At 43.1% G+C, this 25,249-nt stretch overlaps 2 protein-coding genes across 5 annotated transcripts in view; both read left to right on the top strand.

Moving 5' to 3' along the window:
- Positions 1-2,830, top strand: part of MAEA (macrophage erythroblast attacher) — a 79,036-nt gene extending 76,206 nt beyond the window's left edge. For 3 of the 4 annotated variants that reach the window (XM_025195200.1, XM_025195199.1, XM_006038666.3), the window contains 2 exons: positions 500-695; positions 1,084-2,829. In XM_025195200.1, coding sequence (XP_025050985.1) covers positions 500-695; positions 1,084-1,179 — 292 coding nt within the window. In that variant the 3' untranslated portion in view covers positions 1,180-2,829. Of the gene's footprint in view, positions 1-499; positions 696-1,083 lie in introns of all 4 variants that reach the window. The other variant, XM_006038667.3, reaches the window with a different exon arrangement.
- A 21,685-nt stretch (positions 2,831-24,515) lies between these two features.
- LOC102381533 (UV-stimulated scaffold protein A) overlaps positions 24,516-25,249 on the top strand; it is a gene marked incomplete at its 3' end in the record, with an annotated part of 41,056 nt that continues 40,322 nt past the window's right edge. Inside the window, exon 1 of the mRNA XM_006038668.3 lies at positions 24,516-24,563. The remainder of the gene's footprint in view (positions 24,564-25,249) is intronic.

The following is a 25,249-nucleotide window of genomic DNA, read 5'->3' as shown; positions in this document are numbered from 1 at the left end:
GTACCCCAGGAGGTTATACACTTGCAATCATGTTTTGAGTTGGATGAGAATTTTAAAAAGTCTTCTTTATAATCCGTAGGGTAGGTTGAATGTGAATTTTCAAGGGGGAAAACATCAACTCTGAATCTGTTGGCCAGACTGTCTTGCAGAGGGTTTAAAATGGGAACTCTGACAGCAGCCTTCAAGCATAGAGTAGGGAATTTCACAGAAGGCAAGATTCTTGCAGCTCCTTTCCCTGCATCAGGAATTCCACCCTTATCAGGTTTCTGACACTTGCTCTTTTCTCCCCATTTTTTCTTGAAATGTTCAAAATCAACAACCTTATGTGCATGTTAAACTCAAGGCATGGAATTTCTGTAGGCTGCATAAGACTGTGCATCTCATTACTTCAAGTTATCCTTAATACAGGTGAGTTTTAGACTTCATCAGCTGTGTTTTCACTCTTATGCCATAACAAATTCACCCAGTGAATATTGTTCTTTGACGTGCTGTTAAACAGACAGTGTTATAAAGAGGATGGCAGTTCAAAAAATCCAGACTGCCCTGTGTGTAGCAAATCCCTGAACAAGCTGGCTCAGCCTCTGCCTATGGCACATTGTGCCAACTCCCGACTAGTCTGCAAGATTTCGGGGGATGTAATGAACGAAAATAATCCTCCCATGATGTTACCAAATGGATATGTGTATGGATACAATGTAAGTATTTCATGTAAGGACTTGTGGAAGTTTGAGCTGCGGGTGAGAATAATAATTTCAAGAGCAAATGAGAGCTTCATATCTTATTCAGAACAGCTGAATGAAACCAGAAGCATTTTGTGTATTATAAAAAGAGGGAGAAATGACACTCTCACATTTTAGAAGACTTTTAATATTGGTTAAATTATAATATGAAACTAAATGTCATTTGTAATACTCTAGCCCTTAAACATAAACACTTACAGGGTAAGTTTTTGCAAAAGTGTTTTAGAATATGACTTCTAGGAAATGAAGCAAAACTTCATTTGCCAACCATTGAAAATAATATATTGACTAGTTATGCTTACTATTCAGACTATAATCACTGTTTTTGTTACTCATTTTACAGTCTCTGCTTTCTATTCGTCAAGATGACAAAGTAATTTGCCCAAGAACCAAAGAAGTCTTCAATTTCTCACAAGCTGAGAAAGTCTACATTATGTAGGTCCATAACACACGTGATGAAGTGCCGCTGGAATTTTGACACAGTATATACTGGCATACCCTGTCAAGGGGGGCCTTAAGGTGTGGCAAAGAAGCAAAATCTGCCACTTTGGGGATCAGACCTGTCGGTGGCATTATTGTTTCTTGCGACCAAAGATCAATGAGCAACAATACACACTCTTAAAAAGAGAGGAATTATGACTTAAGTTTGTACTTGAAAAAGAAACAACACATTTTGATTGTTAGGGTTTTGTAACATAAGGTCAAAATTGGACTCTGCTCAAAAGTACTTTCATCTTTTAAAGGATAATTTTCTTTAAAGATGGACATTTGCACTGGGGGAAATGTTACAATAAATTTGAAATTAAATCCATTTTCCTTCCCTCTGTTTTTCACAATTGTCCAAGGCCCTCTTATTATCAAAAATATCAGTTAATACAAGTGTGTTCTCTTCTAAGATCCTCTTTTTTCCTTCTTTTTTTGATCCTCTTGTGAAGTAAAAATTCTGAATATAGGTCATTGTAACTTATTTCTGTGGGAGGATACAGACGTTATTGGCACAAGACTGGCTTCACTTGAGGATCAACTTGGGAACTGGTTTGAAGGAGAATGAAGTCCTTTTTTTATTTTTATTTTTTCCCCAAACCCAAATATTTTAAGGAAGTTGCATAAATATCAAGAGGAATCGGGAACATTTCAGGCAAAATACACTGCTTGTTTGAATGTTCTTTTTCCAGTTTACCATAGTGTTAAAGTCCTTCTAAAATTATTAGTTATGTGCATAGGGTTCAATATCAAATCATTAGTGCTACTGCCTTATTTCTTGCTTTGAGAATGTACTCACATGAAAATCAACTGGTATCCTTAAGTGTTGGGCGAAATTTCTGAAGATGCCTTGCAGGATGATTACATAATTTAGGGTCTAAATAGAATTCATTACTGAAACTAATAGTTCAGTTTTAATGACTACAAAACACATCTTTATGAATTTTCAGAAGAATAAACCATTGTAGTTTAAACAAAACCGTATTGTAGAGGTTTGTATTTAGCGCTTATTTTTGCATGTTGATGTTGATTAGCTAATAAAAGATTGTAAATGTACAACCTGTTAATAAAAATTGTTTTCCATTTCTTGATTATACAAAATTAGAAAGCTGATTTGTATTTCTAATGCAAACAAATTGTTTCCCATTTTATAAGGACATCTCAAATTGGGAGTTCCCCATCTTTTAAAAATCATCTTGTATAACATTTCAAAGAGTGTCTTTGTTCCTAATTGTCATTCTTCAAACTTCTGAAACTGAGCAGCCTGATCACATCAACTAACATTAGGTGAAAACTGAATGCTGTGTATATAGTGATGAAACTTCTACAATCTTCAGCCTTATCCAAACACTGTCCACCATTTCCTAGGAGAGGATTGTCTGATATTTTGGTGGTGTTCTATTAAAATGATTCTGTTGGAGACATTGATGTGTGATGGTTCCTGAGCATTTCTGAATCTCTTTTGAGGAAATGCTGCTGTGTGCTAGCTACATAGATTTTAACCCTTCAAAATGAGTGGAGACTGGTAATATTACACAATGAACCTTCTTGTAATTCTGTAGATTACAATGGGGATCTTCAAAAGGTTGTGGAAGCTGGAGGTTTTTAAACATGTCCCCAATATTGACACACATTACAATATTATATATTACAATTTTTCAGAAATATACATTTGCCAGATTCTCATTTTCTTGCACTTCATAGTAGAAAGAGCTTCAGTGTCTGTCTGCATTTCTGAAAGTAGCAAAGCTCTAGATGACCTCCTTAAGAGGTAGGTGGTAAATGCAAAGAGATGGTGGGAGACCGATTACAAGAGGGGCTGTACTAGTAATCGGGTTTTAACAGAGGTTAACACAAACTCTACGTGGTCTCTCACTCCCTGGTGTAGCAGGATCTACAACGCCATTGTAAGCTCAGAGCAATCTGCCCTTTGGAGACTGAACAGCAATCCTATCAAATATCACTCCCCTCTGGAGCAGTGCCAGTTGTCCTTGGCTGCTTCCTCTTGTACAAGAGGCAGTAGTAGAAAAGGACATTTTAAATCAGGCAGAGGTAATTTCCGACTCCCCTCCTCTTCAAAAATAAATAGATTCATAGATGCTAGGGTCGGAAGGGACCTCAACAGATCATCGAGTCCGACCCCCTGCCTGGGCAGGAAAGAGCGCTGGGGTCAGATGACCCTAGCCAGATGCCTATCCAGCCCCAAGGTAGGGGAGAGCACCACCTCCCTTGGAAGCCCATTCCAAATTTTGGCCACCCTTGCTGCGAAGTTTTTTCTGATGTCTACCCTAGATCTGCTCCCTGTCAGTTTGTGACCATTGTTCCTTGTTATCCCATAGAATGATATAAAAATCAGAAGAGGGACAGAACTCTTTACTGGCACTCATAAAATGTAAAGTTTAAGCAATTAACTCTGGACGTGGAAACTTCCATTTTGGCTGCTTAGTAAATACTGGTTAGGCTAGAGTATTAGGAAATCATAAACCCCAGACCAAAAAAAAAGCCTTTCCAATGCATTTTTTTACTCGTCAGGTAAGTGGATGGATGGGGGAGAACTCAGTACTTCAGGAAGGGGGTTGGGAAGAGATGCAGGGTTTCTTATCTGCCTCTCTTTTTCAAGTGGGTGTGAAAGAACTTTTTCTCTTAAGGCTGAAAGATCCATCTTGGGAAGAGGGCGAGACGTGGCAATACAGAAGTGCTTCATCTCCCCGAGTTAATCAAAGGGTAACAGTTAAGGAAGCTAACTTATCTGAAAAGCTCAAGATCTTGAATGTTAAGATTCAAAGATTTCAGGAATCTGTATCCCAAGGAAAGGGAAAAACACAGGAAAATGCAGAGGAGGTTCAGAATATACAGAAAATAACTGAATGACATTGAGAATCAAAGTAACAGTAATCAAATGAAATCAACTGCAAAATGTTAAGTCATGCTCTTGAGACTTAATGAATCCTTCAATTATGAACTAGTACCTAAGCAGCTGGAAATGACTGAGGAAGAAGAAGACATCTGTGTGCTAATTGATCAGAGAATGACTATGAGCTGCTACCTATTTGATGCAACTTTAAAAAATACAAATGATTTCAACTAGAGATAAGGAAGTATTAGTGTGACGCATAGGCATCAATGAGACCTCTGGGGATGCAGTGTACAGTTTTAATCACTTGTATTAAAAAAAACAAACCATGAACTCAAACTACAGAGAATGGAAAAGGACTCCTTGGTTAATTAAGGGAAAGTCAAGTCTATCATCAGAGAAACAACTAATAAAGCTTGGCTTATTTACTCTAGCAAAATAGAGGCTGAGAAGAGATGTGATTGCTGGGTGTGGATTGGTGGGCTAGCAGTGAGAAGGATGAACTTAAAGGAGAATGTCTGCACAAGGACAAATGGGAATAAAATGGCTATAAATAAATGTTGACTTGCAATTAAGAAGGTTCCTGTCCATTAGAACAGTGAGGTTGTTAAACTGCCTTCCACTAGGAGCAATGCAGACCAAAAAAACCTAACTTTTTAAGATGGAAATTAAGTGTATGAAGAGGGTTGTATAACATGTCAGTTGGAGCATTGGACTGGACTTGGTCACCAGGAGGTCCCTTCCAGTCCTATGTGCCTAAATAGCTCTATGCCAGACATGACCTGCTCTCAGAGCACATCTTAGTCCTTAGTGCCTACATCCATGGCTACATTTCTACCTACAGTACTCAGCTGCAGTACTCCTTTTTCTGAGTCCCTATGGATCATGGCTGGAGGACACCAGAAAAAGCAGAGATATTGTCAGTTCTAGGGGGTGCGCTAAGAACTTTTGGGCCTAGTACCCTTCTCCTCCTGCCACTTCATACCCAGATCATACTCATGTCCCAGACTGTCCCAGTATCTATTTGAAATATTTTTGGTGCAGTTTTGCTCTCTGCTTCTGAAGCAGAGTTATGGGGATGATAAGGGAAAATAAAGGGGTTAAAAAAAATCAACACTGGGTTTCCTTGCTCTCCTTTACAGAGCCTGGCAAGATAAGTCCATGCAAGACAAGACCAAGCTGTGCTGATTTTTCTAGATGGCAAATACACAGCCACAAAGCAAATGTATTCCTCCTTTGGGTAAGATGGCAAACGATCCAAGAATTCAATACCAAACTCTTTCTTTAAGGAGTCCATATAGGTTATTATGAAACCAGGAATAGGAGGTCTGCAGATACATTAGACCATTTATAGTTATGTATTCTTCCATGTACTCTATCTCAGTATAATAAAAATACAGGAATTTGCTGCTACTTCTGAAAGATTGGGGAAGACAGCTCATGCCTAACTGTCACAGACTGGGGTCCAACTGGCAGCCAAGTGCAGGCAAAAAGAAATGTGAGTCATCATGTGATACCCTCAAAGTATCCATATGCTTTCCCTGGCAAAACTAAGACAGGTGGCACATACTGCATGTCTGATCCCACTCAACCCAAAAATCACATGTCCAAGGCACTTCCACCTAGAAAAAGAAAAGGGAAAAGTGGGAATCAAATCTTTCATACAGAGATATGGTGTGTTACTACTTGCAATCAAATGCTTGGATTTGTCCATTCCCAGCTATCTTGTGATACCATGGGAACTTTATGGAAAAATTGAACTATTCATAATTGTCAGAAAAAATTAACATGATACTGAGTCTTGCCACTTACATTGAGATAAGCTGCAGCAGTCAGAGAAGAACAGCTAGAGAAAATGCCTCTTTGCAAGCAATACGTAGGAAAACTGCACGGTCAATAAGTCTCCTCTCTTAGCTTTGGAGCTATCTGCAGGTTTCCTAACCAACCCTATTTGGGTATAGACTCCCAGCTGGCATCAAGCTCTCTCATTTTGGCAATGAAAGGGCTGCCTTATAGCTTTGATCAAATTAGGTTGCTGGGTGTTGCTCAGAGAGGTTACCAAAGGACTGTGCAATAATTTTTCTGGTCTCAAGTTTAGCAACCCTTGGAAAGTCCACGCAGAGAATGAAATCATCAATTATCTATTTCAGACTGGAACATTACAACCCACTTCCCATCCTATTTCTAGACTCAAAATCGGGGCCAAGTACAGAAGGTCCCTATCTGCAATATCTAAGTTCCTAAAAGAGGGTTGTATTCCAAATGTTTCCATTTTACCATCCTCAGACAATTAGGAACAAAGGAAGGAACATTTTTCTTCCTGGGCAATTTTTCTGATTGGAGTTCTGTACAAAAAAACTGAAGTCAACACAAAGTGATATAGTTCCTGGAATGTCTTTAATTCAGGACAAGCACAGACACCTGGTGTCCAGAAGTCAGTTCTTCTGGCCTGTGCTAGGGTGAATACAATCAGATGCAAGGTCTCATCTCATTAAGATTTTAATGCAACAGAAAACAGACAAAATCTGGAGCCCGCTGGAGATTCTAATCACATACGCAGGATGCGTCAGTGATCCAGAGTTCATATGATACTTACTCACTGTTTCTTCTGAATCTCACCCCTTCTCATCCACTGGCAGCTACCCAACTCCAATTATATCTTCTCCGCTCCGCAAACTGGTGAATGAAAAGAATCATATTTTTTTTTCTTTTTAAAGGGATCTTTCCAATTCGGTTCAGGGAATGTGGACCGGAACAAAAAAAAGAGAACGCATATCCACCAGTCTTGAGATCTCATACCACTGCTTCTTCAATGAATAACAAACCTGTTCTTGTCATGACAGGGAAGACTAGAGTCAGCTACACACCAGACAGAATTTCTTGTCTTAGTAGAGAAAGTTGTCCACCTCTACATGGCACACCAAAGGGTAGCTGCCAAGACTCACTGGCAGAAGTCATGTTAGCAGACTGGACACTGCACTCAAAAATATTTTACTTGTTTTGAGCCAGTTTGCTGGGCTGGTGATTGATTTCTCTGCATCTGAAGCCAATAAAGTGCCCTGGGAGGTTCTCTGTGCCAGTCTTTGAAGTATGGATGATCTCTTGCAAAGCTAGACAAGTCCCCACTATCTCTCCCCAAGTTTTACAATGTTCCCCAGAGCAGTTCCAAAAATGGGAACAAGAGGGAGGCAACGATGCTATTTATGCTTTCCTGGCTGAAGACTGGTGGCTCTCAGGACAGATTAACCTAGGTTTAAACCTTCAGATGTTAATGCTACAGAGGTGATTACTGTTGCAAGACTATTTCTACATCCAGAACCAGACAGGTTCAAAATAAAGCATTGCTCTTATGGATTCCAAAAGCAATGTCAACAAAACAAACAGTCTACTGCAGGGGTGTCAAACATGTGACCCATGGAGCCATATGATCTGGCCTGTGGGTTGCTAGACTGACCTCATGCACCAGCCCCCACCCTGTACATTGCATGAAGTGAGCAAGGTGGAACCTGGCACTGCACGCCCTGCACACAGAACAGGGGATCAGCCAGGGGATGTGCTGTCCACGGCATCCCACCAGATCAGTCCTTGGCACTGGGGCTCGTCTGGATCAGGTAATGCTCGAACCAACACAAAGGGCTGGTCTGCTGGGGCACTGCATGTATCACGCACCATGTTAGCCCCTGTGCTGCATGTGATGCGCACAGCAAGTCCAGCCCCATGCATCTTGTTCAGCACACGCTGACCTCAGAACTCTCTGCAGCATGGGGCTAGCTGGCGCTGTGTGCAATGTGCAGGCTGGACCCAGTGCCATGGCACCACATGGGATTGGTCCTGCTGTGGCCAGCATGCCAGCCCAGTGACCCTCATCCAGCCTGCGGGGCTGGATGACTGACACCTCTGCTGTACTAGCTAAAGCAAAATCCAATGTTTAACTACCAACTACAATGGGAATTCCTCAGCTTGTATTATGGGTGCATAGGACTATCCAAACAAAGAGATCAAATCTCTGTATAATAGTATTCCCAAGAAAAAAGAAGTTTTGTATAAATTCAAGATTAAATGCTTCCTCAGGACATCAGCATTACTCCAACCACCCCTACAAGTTTATGCAGCACATTCTTGGACCCTCATTCTGCTCCTTACAGCACTATCCAGACTGGACCCCTACAAGAGCTATAAGGATACTTCCTGTCCATTAAGGTAGATCTTCAGATGCCTATTATTGCTTATTATTGCTGAGAATTTATTTTAATTGGGGGAATTCTCTGAGACCCAGTATTATACTGAATTTAGACAGATAGGGTGCCTATACACATGCAACGAGGCTGCTCTGATGCACTGTGATTACAGCATGCCAGAGCTGATTCATTGAGCCTGCTGGAGCGTGGCAAGTACTGCGATCCAGCAAACTCCAGCGTCACATGTACCAGCGTCCCCATGCTGAAAAATGGCAACAGGGGCACTTTAAATAAAGCTTGTTGAACAAGCTTTAGTTAAAACACCCTGCTGCCATTTTTTAGCATGGGGACGCTGATACACATGACACTGTGTGCTTCAATAGTCAATGGATAGTCAACAAGTACTACGGAGCTGAAGTATGCTAGAAGAATATCCTTATAGCTTAATTAGGCAAACATGCAAAACTTTCAGTTGTATTCAAGGTGGTGCGTAGGTAAAAAGCACTCACAAATGCTCATGACTACACCTTCCACATCAATTGGCAACAAATCAGCCACACATTGCCTGGCATTGTACACTACCTGAGCAATACAATGAATGCCATAAACCTCTTGTATTATGATGGTTCTCACCTGGCAACAAATGTTGGTTTATCAATTCCTCTGAAGTTTGTGCTGGTGTCACCTGCACAGGAAGTTATGCAGTTCTTGGTGTTTTCTTCTTCAGTGCTGTAATGAGGAAACCCAAAAGTATTTCTGGTATTTCCTTTGATTAGTGAACTCCATTAACTTTGAATGGCACTGAAAGGACTGAAAAAGTGGAGTATCACACAAGAAGTGGAGCCATCTCGATGGGCTGGACTTGATGATCTTCTGAGGTCCCTTCCAGTCCTAATGTCTATGAAATCTCGATATACTTGTGGCTGGATACATCCATAACAACAGTCAGGAATGCTACTTCCTTCCCCTTAGCTTTGCTTTCTTCAAGAGAAAAATGAGCCAAGCGCACTAGTAACAGTCATTACAGTTTGTATGAGACCATCACTACAGAAGTTCATGAAAAATTAAACAAAATTGGGAAAAGTAGCCAAAACTGGACATAATTAAGATTTTATTAAATCCATAGGATCACCAGGAAATGCTATGAAAAAAAACAGAAAAAGAAAAAAAAAATCCAGATGATTGGTAATATCGCTGATAATGACCATTGTACACACCACAATGTACACCAAATATCCATCACTATAATCAGCACCTTTGGTTCGCTGTTTCACGTAAATGGTAATAGAGACTTTATCTTCTTGCCTGGTAGGAGAGAGGCGACCCCTAAGGGAACTGAGACACTGCTGGGGCAACATTATTCAGCCTAAAGAAACTATTGCCAGTGTAATCAATCCACCGGCCTTAACGTAGTTCAGACCTTGAATCGAAAAACCTCTAATGCTTCCCTTTAAAGTTGCGATGATGGCCAGTTACTTATATTTAGAATGTGTTACAATTAATGAAACCACACAAACCAGCAACTGAACTGAACAAGATTTACTCGCTAGGCGTACTACAGCTTTTCCTACAGTGCCATCTGCTGGCTGATACGGTAAAACATGACTCAAGTATTCCAGTTCGAAACATTATACAGTAAGGAATAGCTATGAGGATGTCTTGCACACAGCTGCACAGTGAAGATTGCTGGCATGCTCTAGGTCTTTCTATGGCAATGAATACTAAAAGCACGGTCTTCTAGAAAGTAGGTATTGCGAGAAGTGATTAGTATAAATACAGTGTGATTGTCTCCTGGAGAGGAGAGACATAGATTTTGTGCCTAAAACTGTATTTCCTAAAAGAGGGAAGTCTTATGGAGCATACTTTTATTCTTATCTGAGTATCCCAAAGTACTTTATTTTCCCCAAGCTCTTGTAAGGTAGGTAACTATTAATTATACTCCTTTTGGTAATCATGGCTCACAGTGAAACAGTCACTTAGCCAAGGCCGTATAAAAAACTAGCAACACAGAGGAGAATAAATCTTCTCCAAGGTTTGAAAAGGGTTTTGTCATTATTTGGATTAGTGTCCTGCATCTTGTTTTCTACTAAGCCAATGAATGACATTTCCTCGTTTAGCCTAGGACACTGTTCCCAAGTATTCAACTACATCACCAAGAGACCTGAATGCTCAGCATTTTGTAAGACTGAGCTCTTTGTCAGATGTGACTGTGCAGTCATTTCCCAAGCAGATTTGTGCATGTCCCCTGAACACTACTATCACAATTTAGGATATCCTGCTAGAAATCTGTCTCATCCGAGATACTTGTTTTGCAAGTGTATGGGTAATCTATATTTTGCATTGATGAAAATGATTCAGTAGAACAAAAAGTATGACATTGTTTTTGATGCCTTTATGCATTCTCTCCCCCAGAAAAGTTGATCTGTTGTGCTCTTGTAACACACAGTTGTAAAACCTTGTGTTCCCTTAGCTTAGGTAGTCTAGATCTCAGTGCTCAAGAGCTCCAGAATGGTGTGACGCTGGAAGCCCTCCATACACTCCATTAAGCTGATCTATACCTCATAAGAGGAAAGAGATTTTTCTATACAAAAATGAGTTTACATGAAAAATATGCGGGTGGGAGAAGTAGCATTGCTGATCTCAACTGGTAGGATAAATGGAAGCATCATAGCAAGGGCCGAAGAATTTGAACTCTTAAATCCGGTTCCCAGCTCTGCCACTTATGCTTTGTGTGATTTTCTATATATGACTTAAATTTGCTCTGTGCCTAAGTATACCTATTTCTAATATGGGTAGAATACCTAATCCATAAGAGTGTGGAGGCTTGATTAACTGAAATGTTTGTAAAGTACTCTGAGATCTCTGAAAGTATGTGAGAGAAATGAATAGCAGCATATTAAATAGTCAATAGGAACATAATGGTAAATTCATTGTGTCCTTTCACACTACATGGTGCCCTCATATGACATCCTGTAACATGTCTTGGAAGTAATTTAACATAAACAATTCCTGCTAATGCTATCTTTCTGATTACCAGTATTTCTTTAAGAATTCACATTCAGAATTATTTCAGGGAGTGATGACTTTGGGATCAGTTAAGTGTCTGCTACCATGCTGTATGTTCCTTTAGGAAAGTAAAAGATGAGGTCTTCCACCTATGGCAGGAAGGGACAAAAATAACATCATTTTGTATTGGTTGGTTGGAGGAAATTCTACCAGTTCTAACTAAAACCGTTATTGAACTTTTAAGAACTGTCAACAGTTTCAGGGGGGAAAAAGTTTTAATTCACTTATTTTTAAGCCAAGATTATATCTTTCTGCATAAATTAAAATGTATTACTATAAAAGCTCAAAAGATAAAAATTTACAGATGATCTAGTCCACTTACCCTTCAGTTGTTCTCTCTGTCCTTTGTGCCTCTTTTTGCATAATCTCTCCTTTTTCTCCTCAAAACAAACTGTTTTCAATATAGTCTACTGTGGAAGGGATCAAGCCATGTTGAAACCTCAAACAACATTGCCCCTCATTCTGTTACTAACTGATGTCTGTTTCTAAAAAAAAAAAAAAAAAAGCAATTATTGGCTCCAGGGGGCTCAAAAAGTTTACCACCTAACTCCCCTCAGGATCATTTTCCTTTTCATTTAGTTACTCTGTCTTATTTTTCACCCCTCTCCCTTGGGATCTATTCCTGTCTCAGTTACTTTGTAACCTAGGGCCTTTCCTTCAGTTTTTAACATGCCAGACTTTGAAGGATTACTTTTATTTATACATCCGATTACTTGTACCAGCAACAGAAGAACAATTAGTAACTTTGCTGACCTGCCTGATACGGTCATCTCTTTTTCATGTTCTTAAGAAAAGAACAAAAGGATTCCCTTTTAGCTATCCACTGCTATACCTAACATGATCTGCAGAATAATGTCTGGGTAACTGGTAACAGCAAGAACACTCATAATCTCATTAAATAGTTACGGTTTGCATTCCTGGAATCAGATGGCTAGGCTATGAGATATTTAAGGGATTTAAGGGAAAGTGCAGTGTTAATGAGGATGATTTAGCCTGACACTCCAGCACTTTGTATTAATATATTTGTAAAAGTAGCTATAATGCAGGGGTGCTCAATCCCCAGCCTGCAGGCCAGGTTCAGCCCCCAGCACTGTGTCATCTGGCCCATGGGACTTCCCACAGATCTGTGAAGAGCCCCATGGGTCATGGACCTGCACACAAGTCAGATACACAGGTGCAGGGTGCACCTGTTGGCAGCATCATGTGTATTAACCCCCCATGCATTTTTAAATGGCTGCTGGGTGTTTTAGCTAAACTTCATCAAATGAGGTTTAGATAAAACATCCCACGGCTATTTTTAAACTCACAGGGGCTTAATACATATGCTGGTGAGGCATTTTAATTAGAGTGGCTGCCTGAGAACCACTCTAAGTCCCACTTCCCCCACACCCTCTCCCCCGAACCTTAGAGCACATGTATAGGCAGCCAGACAGTCTAAATACAAGTGACAATGGTATTTCTACTCCTTCAGCAGAGGGCTCAAATTCCAGTTTGGACTGGATCTTCTGTATCCCCTCTCCCTTTCCACTCTGAATTTCTCTATTAGAATTTGAGGATGTTTTGAACCATTTTCCAAATCACTCAAGAAAAAAAATTATACCCTGAGATCACTTTTAAAATTAATTTTCTTTTGTCGCATTCACACACACACACACATGCACAAACACAACTCCCCCTTCCCAGTTAAGTCATGCGCATGGATTATCAGAATAATTGTAGCCATTGTTTGGCTTATTGGTTGCTTTTATGGTTTGTATCTAGGCTAGAGCAGGGGTTGGCAACCTATGGCTCTGCCTGGCAGGGCCATTAGATCTGGCCCACAGAGCTTTGGCAGCATTTTGGCACCAAAGGGGTTTCATCCATGCCATGGTCAAGCAGCAGGGAGAAGTAGCTGTGGCAGAACCTTGGCCCACCTGAACTCAGTTGTTTCAGCCTGCCACTTTAAAACGTTGCTGACTGCTGGCCTAGAGTGAAGAAAGTGGTCACTTATTCTTGTCCACCTAATTTAAGTGCATTGGTGGCAGCGTACTGGCCTGATGGTTTGAGAACATACTCTTTAATTGGGTTCAAAACCATTCTGACCGTATTTATATACCTAGTGCTGGCAGATCTCTATTGTCTTGCCGTGGTGATGTTACAAGTAATTTCTATTCCAGGCAGTTTACAAACAGATATTTAAGAATTAATCTAGATTATGCAGAGCCAGATTCCTCTGTCTCCACATATGGCAACATTATAAAAGATCGTGATAGGATGAAGTAGTCTCATAGCCCATGTACTTTGTATAAATTAGAAAGGGTTGCCAAATATCTTGGGCTTTAGATTATTGATGGGTTAATAAACAAGCTACTTTGCAATTTGAGAACATCTGTTTAAATATAGCACTTGTTCCTTATGGTGCAGTTTTGAGCTTTCAAATAACCATCATTCTTTCACTAGAATCAAACCTATGTTTAAGTATCTATTCATCCCATACAGAAGGTCAGTATTTTCTTTGCAACCCAACTGGCACAAACTCAGTGACAACTTAATGCTAGTATTTATCATGTTTTTGAATAGGTCCAACTTGCATCTTCAGCCGCTGAAACCAAGTTATTTTAACTTCAGATCATCTGCAGGGAAGTTTTTTGTGTGCTTTGCACTGGTTGCATTTTGGCAGGAAAGAAAGCCCTCCTTTTTAATTTCATATCATTAAGTTGGATAAAGAGACTTTAAAAAGTTCAACAGGATTTACTTCTGCTTAGCATATTATAAAATGTTTTTTTTTAAGCTGGGAGAAGATCTTAGACAATGAGTCATCTAATCAAATAGAAGAACAGTCTCCTACTCAGATTTTTCTCTTGCAATTGACCTTCTGATGAATTTTAATTCCACATAAAAATTTGAATTATCCTTTCAAAGTGCAGCTTCCTGAAATTCTTAGCCCTGAAATGCAGCTTCCTCATTCAAAGACCATTGTGCAACAGGACAAGCCTTTCCAGCTGATACAGGTACATATTTTATTAGTCTTTAATAAACTAAATAATGGAAGCAGTATGGGTGTTCCATTGCAATTGTACTAGACAACCGTGCATCAGAGTCTGAACCAGGCATGAGCTTGTCTGTGAAGCAGAGACGCAGCTGTTTACAGGTAATATAATTTCCTTTATTATATTGCCCTTTGTTCTGTGTCCAAGGAAGTGACTGTAGTCCTTTATTTTACCATTTCCATAGCATATGAATTTTTTTTCTAGCATTCAATAACCACACAATTTCCAAAAGAGAGTTTGTTACTGTTGTTAATTTTTAAGCCATTAATATTCTGACCTTTGGCAGATGATTTATACCTCTGCTGTTGTACTGACAGAAAACACAAATAACATTTTTCTATCTAAATCAATCTCTACATCTTTGTTTTCCTGCTTATTAAACCTCTGCAATAAAAATAGATGATTTATTGAAATGTAAAAAAAAAAACAACCCCTCTATATCCAATGACTCCTCAAATGTTCTTAACCATTTTGAGTGCATGTGATCAACTAAAAGCAGGCACAAGAGATAGTGGGAGTCTTTGCAGTCTCCAAATCCACAGTAAAGCTTTAGAGTTGTTATTAATTTTCCCTCTATATCAAGACAGCTAATGGAACATACACCATTTCAGGAAAGACTTTTATTCTTTGTCAGACCTTTCCTTAGTGTTGTGAAGGTTCATATGGAACCTAAATGGGGAAGAGTAAACCATCTTACTAGAAGTGACATGCTAAGGGTTTGGCTCCATTGCTAAAAATAAGACAATATCCCACCAAACCAATCTGTATGAGTGGGAGGAGTTAAGTCACTTGACATGGTGGTTTAATATTTGATTCCTTTAAACAAAGTTTTGCTTTCAATGTTATTGCCGTGGGTTCAGTACCTGAAGTCAGTGGCAAAGCTGTCTTGCGGCGGGGCCTCAGGCTTTTCTGCCTATGTCAAATGGAGAACTGTGGCAGAATTGTCCTATATGAAAGCTCTAAAATCTGATGAGCTGTTACCCAATAACACTCTCTTATTTATCTGAGTATAGAAGAAAAAGAAGTGAAAAAATTGCTCCCTCTGAAGGCTTCATGCTCTCTTCTGTATTGTGTTTCTTATCTTCACTTTCACCTTCCCCAGGCCATCTTTTCCGTTCTTTTTGCTCCATACTCACTCTGTCACTCCCCAAACAAAACCCCCTGCACCTTGTCTCAACCCCCCCACAACCCAATAAGCTTCACTATACTTTACAGCATCGACATGCGCCCACAACAGGCTACACAGACACTCCTTTTCCCATAGTGATGATGGAGATCGTCTTATGAAGTTACCTGATAGGACTGAAAATGGTGAGGGGGCTGGTGCACATGACTTACAAGAAGAGGCTGATGGAACTGGGCTTATTTAGTCTGGAGAAGAAAAGACAGAGAGGGGGCTTGATAGCAGCCTTTAACAAGCTACCTGAAGGGTGGCTACAAATAGGATGGAGCTAGATTCTTCTCAGTGGTGGAGAGACACAGAACAAGGAGCAATGGTCTTAAGTTGCAGCAAGGGAAATTTAGGTTAGACCTTTCTCACTAGGAGGGTAGTAAAGCATTGGAACAAGTTACCCAGAGAGGTGGGGGAATCTCCATCCTTGGAGATTTTTAAGACCTGGGTGGACAAAGCCTTGGCTGGGATGATCTAGTTGGGGATGGTCCTGCTTTAAGCAGGGGGTTGGACTTAATCAGCATTTCTCAACCCCTGGGTCGTGACCCAAAAGTGTGTTGCAAGAATATATGAAAGGGTCACGAAAAAATGGATTCTTCTTTTTGGCAGACGTCCAACCTGCCCCACACGTCCAACCGGCAGACGTCCAACCTGCAGATGCTTGGGCCCCCTCCTGCCCCACACGTCCACCCCTGCCCCACACACTGGGGGCAGAGGGCTGTGGGTCAGGAGTGAGGGGCACTGGGTCGGGACCGGCCACTGATGTTTGCAAATGGGTCCTGATACAAAAGAAAGTAAGAACCACTAGACTAGATGACTTCCTGAAGTCCCTTCCAACCCTAATTTGCTATACTTCTATGAAAGCATACTCATGGATTCCCTGTGATACTGCGTGGTGTCTCATTGTCAACATCCCAAAACAGGTTTACTTCAGTGGCCAAATTGCAGAATACTACTATGCTCTACTTCCTGGTTTTTTTGGACACAGGCAATCTGGCTGCTGATCTCACAAATGCAGCTCATTAACTCAGCTCACGGCCATCCTCTATGCGATGTGAAGAATACAACCTCTATGAAACTGCAGGTAGCATCAGTTGTTACACAATGAAACTGAGACTTGGTAGGTTTTTGTAAGTGTTACTCCTTGCCTTGCCATGCCAATCTTATAGTGTTCATGACCAAGTAATGTTAAAATACCCAGAATATTTAACTGGAGATAGCAGTGGAAAATGCTATAAATATTTGTGGCTGGGACCTCTGCAGCAAAGAAAACTATTTAGGGCTCTTGCTTGCTTTTTCAGTCGTATCTGGTCTGCACAGATCAAGAAAGTATGAACCTGTTTGACTGATAGACACTTCGCATCCTTTTTTTTTACACTTTTCTTACTGAGACAAGTAGGATTTTACGTAGGTGACTTTTTAAAAATGGTTCTGCTGTAGCTGGGATTTGCCCAAGGGACTACTATGAATGAGTTACTCAATTGAACATTTATTCATTGACTGAAGCTTTGCAAAGCCATATGGCTCCTTGCAGGGATTTCTTTAAACATTATGCACAGATATGAAATTGGTGCCTTTTTAGATATTAAGTATTCTGCTTGCTGCTCAATTTGAAATACTGTGTATGGATAGAAAACCTAATGTTAATCCTGCAGCAATAATCTTATAAGAAGCATCTGTTAAGATGTCTTCAATCAAATTAGAAAAAGATGTATAAAAACAAGGAGGGAAAGCTTGAAAGATTAAACTAATTTAGATGAATTCTACACTATTGGAGATGCATTCCATATGGAAATCTAGGGCAGTTATTTTATTGAGAATAAAATGGTGAGGAGAGGAAAGGAGAGATCAGATTATGCAAAACAAGATGTCATTGGTTTTGAATATGAAGAAGGCAGGGTAGAGATAGATAGATAGATAGATAGAAAGAAAGAAAGAAAGAAAGAAAGAACGAACAAGCTTCTGTGAACCAAAGTTCACTTCAACAGATGCTGTATATAAAACAAGCTCTAAATGTGTCTATGAATGGAATTACTGCAATAAGTGTGTGCATGTCAATCCAGCACTTGAAAAAGATGCTGAATAGGGACCTCTTTAATGATGTCCTCAGTTTTTCCAAAAACCAATATAGATAGCAGCAGTGCAAACTTACCTCTGTGGCTCAGACAATATATCTCAACTCTGGCCCAGAGAGAGCAGCCTCAAAGAACTAAAGATAAACCAACAGTTTCAAAAATGACATATTATAAGTATATTTGGTTGTCCAAACTGAAATCCTTCAAAAGGGAATGACCTTCACTACTGGGGTGCTCAGCACTTTCCAAAAATAGGGATCCTTTAAAATATTTCAGATTTGGCATTCAAAAATTAAGACAGTCAGACTCACTCACTAGGCCCGAAAATATCCTTGGTTTCTTTAGTCCATTTCTCTGCTGAAACTACTAACAAAGAGACCAGCTGTGGCCGTAGTTTCATAGATGTTAGGGTTGGAAGGGACCTATTAGATCATCGAGTCCACCCCCTGCCCTGGGCAGGAATGAGTGCTGGGGTCAGATGACCCCAGCCAGGTGTCTGTCCAATCTCCTTTTAAATACCGCCAAGGAAGGGGACAGCACCACCTCCCTTGGAAGCTTATTTCATATTTTGGCAACCCTCACTGTAAATAATTTTTTCCTGATGTCCAAGAAATTTTTTACAATAGGGGTGGCTGGAGTCTGGAATGGGCTTCCAAGAGAGGTGGTGCTATCACCTAACTTGGAGGTCTTCAAGAGGAAGCTTGACAATCACTTGGCTGGGGTCGTCTGACCTCAGTCCTCTTTCGTGCCGGGGCAGGGGGTTGGACACGATGATCCATTGGGTCCCTTCTGACTCTATAATCTATGAAATCTATGAAATCTGAATTTGTTTTCTTCCAGTTTATGGCCATTATTTCTAGTTACCCCAACAGGTGCTCTGGTAAACATTGTATCCCCTATTTCTTGCTGGCCCCCCCGATGAGTTTGTAGGCAGCCACAACATCACCCCTCAGCCTCCTCTTGCAGAGGCTGAAGAGATTCAGGTCTCCCAATCGGTCCACATAGGGTTTTTTCTGTAGGCCTTTAACCAGACACGTGGCCCTCCTCTGAGAGCCCTCTCCAGGCCATCCACATCCCTCCCGAAGTGCGGTGCCCAAAACTGAACGCAGTACTCCAGCCATGGCCTGACCAATGCTCCATAGAGGGGAAGTATCACCTCCCTAGACCTGTTTGTGATGCACCTACTTATGCAAGAAAGGGTGCGGTTAGCCTTACTTATTACTTCATCACATTGGTGACTCACGTTAATTTTGGAGTCAACTGCTACTCCGAGATCCCTTTCCACAGTTGTGCTACTTAGAACGGTCCCTCCCAGGCTGTAGGAGTGTTGATGATTCTTCCTCTCCAGATGCAACACATGGCACTTATCTTTGGTAAACTGCATCCTATTCTGTTCAGCCCATTTCCCCAGCCTGTCCAAATCAGCCTGGATTCGTTCCCTGCCGTCTAGTTTGTGTTCCTCCCCCATAGTTTGGTGTCATCAGCAAACTTGGACAGGGTGCTTTCTACTCCCTCGTCCAAGTCACTAATGCAGATATCGAACAGTACCAGTCCCAGGACAGAGCTTTGGGGGACTCCACTGCCCACGTTTCTCCAGGTAGAAACTGACCCATCCACCACCACTCTCTGGGTGCATCCCATAAGCCAATTTTCCACTCACAGGATTGTAATAACCTACACTGCAACTGTTTAGTTTATTTATAAGAATTGGGTGTGACACTGTGTCAAAGGCCTTTTTAAAATATAAGTTCTCCCATGGAGAAGCTGTGTGTAGGAAGGGTGACTATGGCTCTAGCCAGCATGCATGCACCCCAAAACTTCTGGGCTGGATTATATGGCCTACTAAAACGAAAGCTGCAGGACAAACTCAAAAGGGATCCAGGTTGATTACTGGCTACAGCTGGCCCAACCACACAGCTTGACTGGAGCAAAGGATTATCACAAGAAACAAAGGGGAAAAGCCAGGCCTACCCTCTAGGGGTAGTGACCCATATTACCTGCCAAATGGGTTTTGCAAGTAGTTTGGGTCACACAGCTCCACTGGGAGCAGAAAGTTGCAAACCTCAACCCTGGCCCAAAGCTGGCAGGATTAGCAACTCCCAGGTTTCAACCCTGTTTAAAACTACCAGGCCTAATTCCTAGCCAGCCAACCCAAGGAATCAGTACCCTCCTCCCTGGTATTACTCCCTTAAAACCTGAGAAAAGGGGAAAGAAAAGGAGGAAAGAGGAGTTCTCAGCACTAGGACAAATCTCCATCTCTCTCTCCTCTACCTGAGTTTCCCCTTTTACTATCTGCAAACTCCTTCTCCCTTGAACGAGACTTCATTCTTCAGCAGCCCCTGGCAGCTTCTCTCTCCCCATACCAGCCTGGCTCACTTTATATCCTCCGTGTGACATCACCCTGGTCTTGTGCAGTCAGGGAGTGCCACGCTGATGCCCTGACGTACACACACAGACAAACAGATGCAGATGCACACACAGATGCACAGATGCATGCATACAGACACACACATGTACACAGATGAGCATTCATACAGAGATGCACACACAAGCACTCGTACGCAGATGCAGACATGTGCACGCACAGACAGATGCACACTCAACACCCAGCCACATCCCTTCCCCTCCCTCTCCCGCAGCTGCCTGCAGCCCCTGTTGCACCACCCAGGAGGAAGCTGCTGCCGGCTGTGTCCCTGCAGCCGCACACATGCACGGGCCAGGCTGGCTCAGGCCAGGAGCCCCGCACCCCCTCTTGTGTGGGTGGCCATTCTGGGAGGGGCAGCTCCGGAGGCTAAGGTGAATGTTGGGGGCCGCTACCTGCCTTGCTGCACAGCATAGCGCAGCTCCTGCCTCCCTGCCCTCCCCCGCCCTGGCGTGGCGCTGCACTGCACTCCTGGCTGGCCCAGCCCCAACCTGCCCCCCCAGCCCCATTGCGGGAGGGGCCCCTCCTGGCTGCAGAGAAGCAACTGCAAAAGCCATGTTTTTTAACTTGGCACCGTTTTTGTCTCCCTGCTGGGGAGACAAACGTGCCAAGTTTAAAACCGTGCATGCACAGCTGCCCAAAAGCGTTAGGGACAGACAGACAGACACACGATGTTCATGGTTAACTTAGCAACGTTTTACCAATGTAGAACAGCTAGTGTAAGCAGTGACTGTAGACACATCTTGCTCAAATGGGCTGGTAATTTCCCATTTGTGCCATGAGAGCGCCTCACCCAGGTGCTACTGGAAAGTCTGTCAGGTCTGACTTACTCAGGCCTCTTCAAGTCTGGTGACAAAATGGAAAGCCCTATATTAGCATAGTTATAGTCTGATTTGTCATGTGAAAAGATATCTGATAATCACTCTTCATCAACTCTTCCTCTCCTTTCCTAATCAGGATACATGACTCACTTTATATGTAAACAAGGCCATTCGGTAACAACCCATTCATCAAGAAAATCCTGCAATCCCACTGCAGTCTTCAAACTGATAAAAATCTCTTACAACAGGGAACAGTTTCCCCAAAGAAGTAACAAAAGGTCTGTTGACTGTATCACTCACAGCCCAAGTGAACAGACCACTAAAAATATACTGTAGGGAATAACACTGAACTGGGCTGGAGCTGGACTGGATGGGACCTATTCCCCCCGCCCCATCTCTAACTTCTGAATATGTGATAACAGCTCTAGGCTTTATCCAACGTCCTGGCTACACAGCCCTTATGAAACTGTCTTTCATTTTTTCAGACATGAAGCAACCTTACAGATCGCTTATTTTCACTGGAATAGATTCAGAAGAAGTCACCTCACGCTGTATACGAAATGAGGTTCAGGAGATGGAGTGCCATGAATGTGCACTTTGGTTTGTTTCCATTGTTTCAACCTCTCTGTAATTAACTTCTTAAGGCAGGTTGGGGATGGGCATGCAGGCAAATTTGCTTGAACTACTGTATATCAAAAATCAATCAGCAGCTGCTTAACGCCAGAATTACTGGGTTAGACCCCCCCCCGAGAGTCAATGCTTATTGTTGTTGATAGAATTATTGTCTTCTAAATTGAATTAATTGGGTGGTTAGATGAATCACAGCAATGAACATCGCAATTAGTAGATAATGTGTCAGTCACATCATACAGATTGTAGGTAGCAGATTGTAAATTAATGCATAGTGACTTAAAAATCTACTGAACAGTCATGGAATATCTAATAGCAATAACTGAAGCTAGAGTGCCTTACAATGAAGCCTTAAAAATGGGGGAACTTTCAAAGTAGATCAGATTAGAAAAAGATGACGGCCTTTAATTTCCATCATACCAAGAATCTTGAAGTTCTTCAGCCTGAAGCACATGCAAGACATTTCTTTCTCCCAGCCCCAGTGTGGCTTCACTGTAGGACTTTGTTCCTAAAAAAGCCCTGAATCTTCTGCACCTGGCTGAGTTTCCACTCCCCTCCCCTGGTGTCTCCTGGGAAGAGGGAATCAGTGACGACTCCTCACCACCTTCACCTCATTTCGTGTTACTTTCAGCACGATCAGACCAGGGCCCTGGACAGAGCGCGTTCTCCGTGGTCTGTGCCACCTGGGAAGATCTGGCATCCTCTCTCCTCATGTTCCCCATCCCTGGCATGGTTGATGGCTCTAACCCTCCCTCCCATTTTGGTGTATTTGCATTAGATTAAACTCCCCTCTCCTAGGGTGGGCAGCTCTCACATTCACACTATGCTTTCTCAGACATAATTGCATGTGCGTGTGTGCACATCTACCTCCTAGGCTACTGGAATATCTATCAGGTCTGACCTAGGCCCTTTCAAGCCTTGTGGCAAAATGGAAAGCACTATATTAGCATAGGTACAGTCTGATTTTTCATGTGAAAAGATATCTGATCATCACTCTTCATCAACTCTTCCTCTCCTTTTCTAATCAGGATGCATGACTTGCTTTACATGTAAACAAGATCACTCAATACCAGCCCATTCTTCACTGACCGCCCCCCCCCGGTGACACCAGGTATGGAAATTTGGCCAAATGCAGGGTTTTGGGGGGATTTAAGTACTTCTATGTGGTGAAGCTGTACTCGGGCTGGGAGGCAGAAATGTCTTGCACATGCTTCAGGCTGAAAAGCTTCAAGACACCTTGAATGCAGCGTCTAGTTTGGGTCTCCACACCTCAGAAAGGATATAGAAGCAGAGATGCCAAGTACATGGGGGCCCGAGCCACCCTCAGGAAGAGGGCTGTCACCAGAAATGCAAAAAAACTTTCCATGTTTCCATCATCTCAGCCCCCACCCCGGCAAAAATACAAGTCAGCACCTACGTATAGAAGAAGTAGAGAAGGTCCAGAGAAGGGCAACAAGGATGCTGAGTGGTATGGAGGGGCCTCCGTAAGAGGAGAAGCTAAAAAGGCCAGGCTGATTCAGCTGAGAAAAGAGATGCTTGAGTGGGGACACGATAAGGGTTTATGGGACCTCCCAAGCATATATGGACAGCATTTGAGAGAAGCAGGATGCATTGGTGATGCATAAGGGGTGCACGTGGGTGCACATGCACCCCCTGAGCTTGGCAGTGCACCCCCTGCAAAAAGTGCCAGCAGCACCTGCAAGCGGTCACCACTCGCCACCCCTCCCTTGCCGCCGCCACTACCAGTGCTGTCTGCAGGCAGTCACCAACTTGTCACCCCCCTACCCTGCCGACACCACCGTGGCTGCCTGTGGGAGCTCGCCGCCGCCAGGCCGCTGCTGCCACCACCGCTGCCACCGCCTGTGGGTGGTCGCCGTGCCCCACCCCAGCCTCCGGGGGGCATGCAGCGTTCATGAGGACGTGGGCTGCCCTGGCTCCCATGTTAGGTCTGTTGTCTCCTGTCACGTAGCTTAGATGGTGGTTGTGTGGGATCAGCTTTGCCAGGTCTTAAATATAGGCAGTTACAGCTCTTTGGGTAGATGTGATCTCTTTTATTAGATCAGCCGAGTGGCTGGAAAAAAGTTCTTGGCAAGCTTTCGGGCACAATCCCCCTTTGTCAGACATAAAGAGTCTCTGCTGGCCCGAGACTCCAAGGCAGGTCTGAAACACAGCATTATCGTGTTGGAAGCTCAAATGATCATATTTTCTGAAAAACGATTGTATGCTGAAAAAAGAAAGAAAAAAAAAAAAAACATGCAAATAAGTCTTCCTCCTATTTACTTCCTATTGCTCGCCTATTCCTCTCTATTGCTCGCCTATTCCTATTCTTCTTCCTATTTACTTCCTATTGCTCGCCTATTCCTCTCTATTGCTCGCCTATTCCTATTCCTCTCTATTGCTCACCTATTCCTATTCTTCTTCCTATTTACTTTGTATTGCTCACCTATTCCTCTCTATTGTTCGCCTATTCCTATTCTTCCTATAACTTTCTATTGTTCGCCTATTCCTATTCTTCCTATAACTTTCTATTGTTCGCCTATTCCTATTCTTCCTATTACTTTCTAGTCTAAAACCAGCCGGCGAGGAAGCCTTTCTTTCTCCGCCAACAACCCCGGCGGCTCCGAGTCCCAGCTCTGCACATGCCGTGTCCATCCACCGCCCCGAAGAGCATGCAATCAGGACTCGTCGTAGAGATGCTGTCTTTTACCAGATTTTTGCAAGTCCTGGTTGCCTTTTCCTTCCGCGTGACCCATATGGCTACAACCTGGCTGCCAAAAAGGATGCTAGCATTTTGAAAAAAAAAAAAAATCACATTTACCCAAAGAACCTTGTCTGCCGACTATGTGGGGCACTTTCAGGCTGAGCTGTCAGACATCTCCCAGGGTGGAAAGGATCCTGCCAAAACCACCCGACCGCAGCTGCGCGGGGAGGATTCGTACGGGGCGCGGGCCCTTTAAGGCCCTCCCTACACACGCTCCGGTGTGTGCGTCATGACGCAGACTGGACGTCGGGTATATAAAGGCGTGCGGGGGCGTTTACGCCATCAGTCCGACTTCCGGGCTGAGCGGGGGCGGGGCGGGGCGGGCGTGCGCAGGTGAGCGGCGGTGCCGGGCCGGGGGGTTGCCGCGCGTGGGAGGACAGCCGCGGGGCGCACCCCCGGGGGGAGCAGCATGGTCTCGTCTTATGTCGCCTGAAGATATTGCACCGGCGAAGTGCATGTGTTTCATACGCTACGAAATACAGCGGTGAAACGCGCCAGGCCTGGGCATGCCGAGCGAGGCAGGCAGCCCCGAGTACAGGGGCGCTGAGGGGCGACCAAGTCGGGCGTCGGGGCCCTTGTGGGTGAAGCGGCAGCGCTGCCAGGCCTTCCTCGGTCCCGGGTTGGCGCCTATCGAGCTGGGTGCTGGCGAAGCAAAGTGGACCGTTAAAGCCGCCTAAAAGTTTCTTTCGTCTCCGAAGGGTGCCTCGGCTGCCTCCCCGCTCGCGCTGCTTATATATCTTCTACCTAAGGAGCGGGTGGAAGGAGGAAGAGGAGCAAGCGCCTTATTTTGGGGGCGGGTCCCACACAGCTGAGTGTGTGAGCACACTTCATGCGACGGGCGTCCACGCGCACCGATTCATTCGTCCGGTGCAAGCGGAGAGAGCGATCGCTTTTCAAGCCTGTACCTGCTCTGGAAAGGCCACGAGCGTTTAACTTGGCCGCTCTTTTGCAGACAGCGCGGCTCTTCTTCTGTTTGCATCCAGACACGTCTGTCTGCTTCCAGGCTTATAGTATTATAG

Source organism: Alligator sinensis, unplaced genomic scaffold (genome assembly GCF_000455745.1).
Source record: "Alligator sinensis unplaced genomic scaffold, ASM45574v1 scaffold1727_1, whole genome shotgun sequence".
Taxonomy (NCBI): domain Eukaryota; kingdom Metazoa; phylum Chordata; order Crocodylia; family Alligatoridae; genus Alligator; species Alligator sinensis.
The sequence above is the reverse complement of the archived record's forward strand: the minus strand, read 5'-3'. Positions and strand labels throughout refer to the sequence as shown.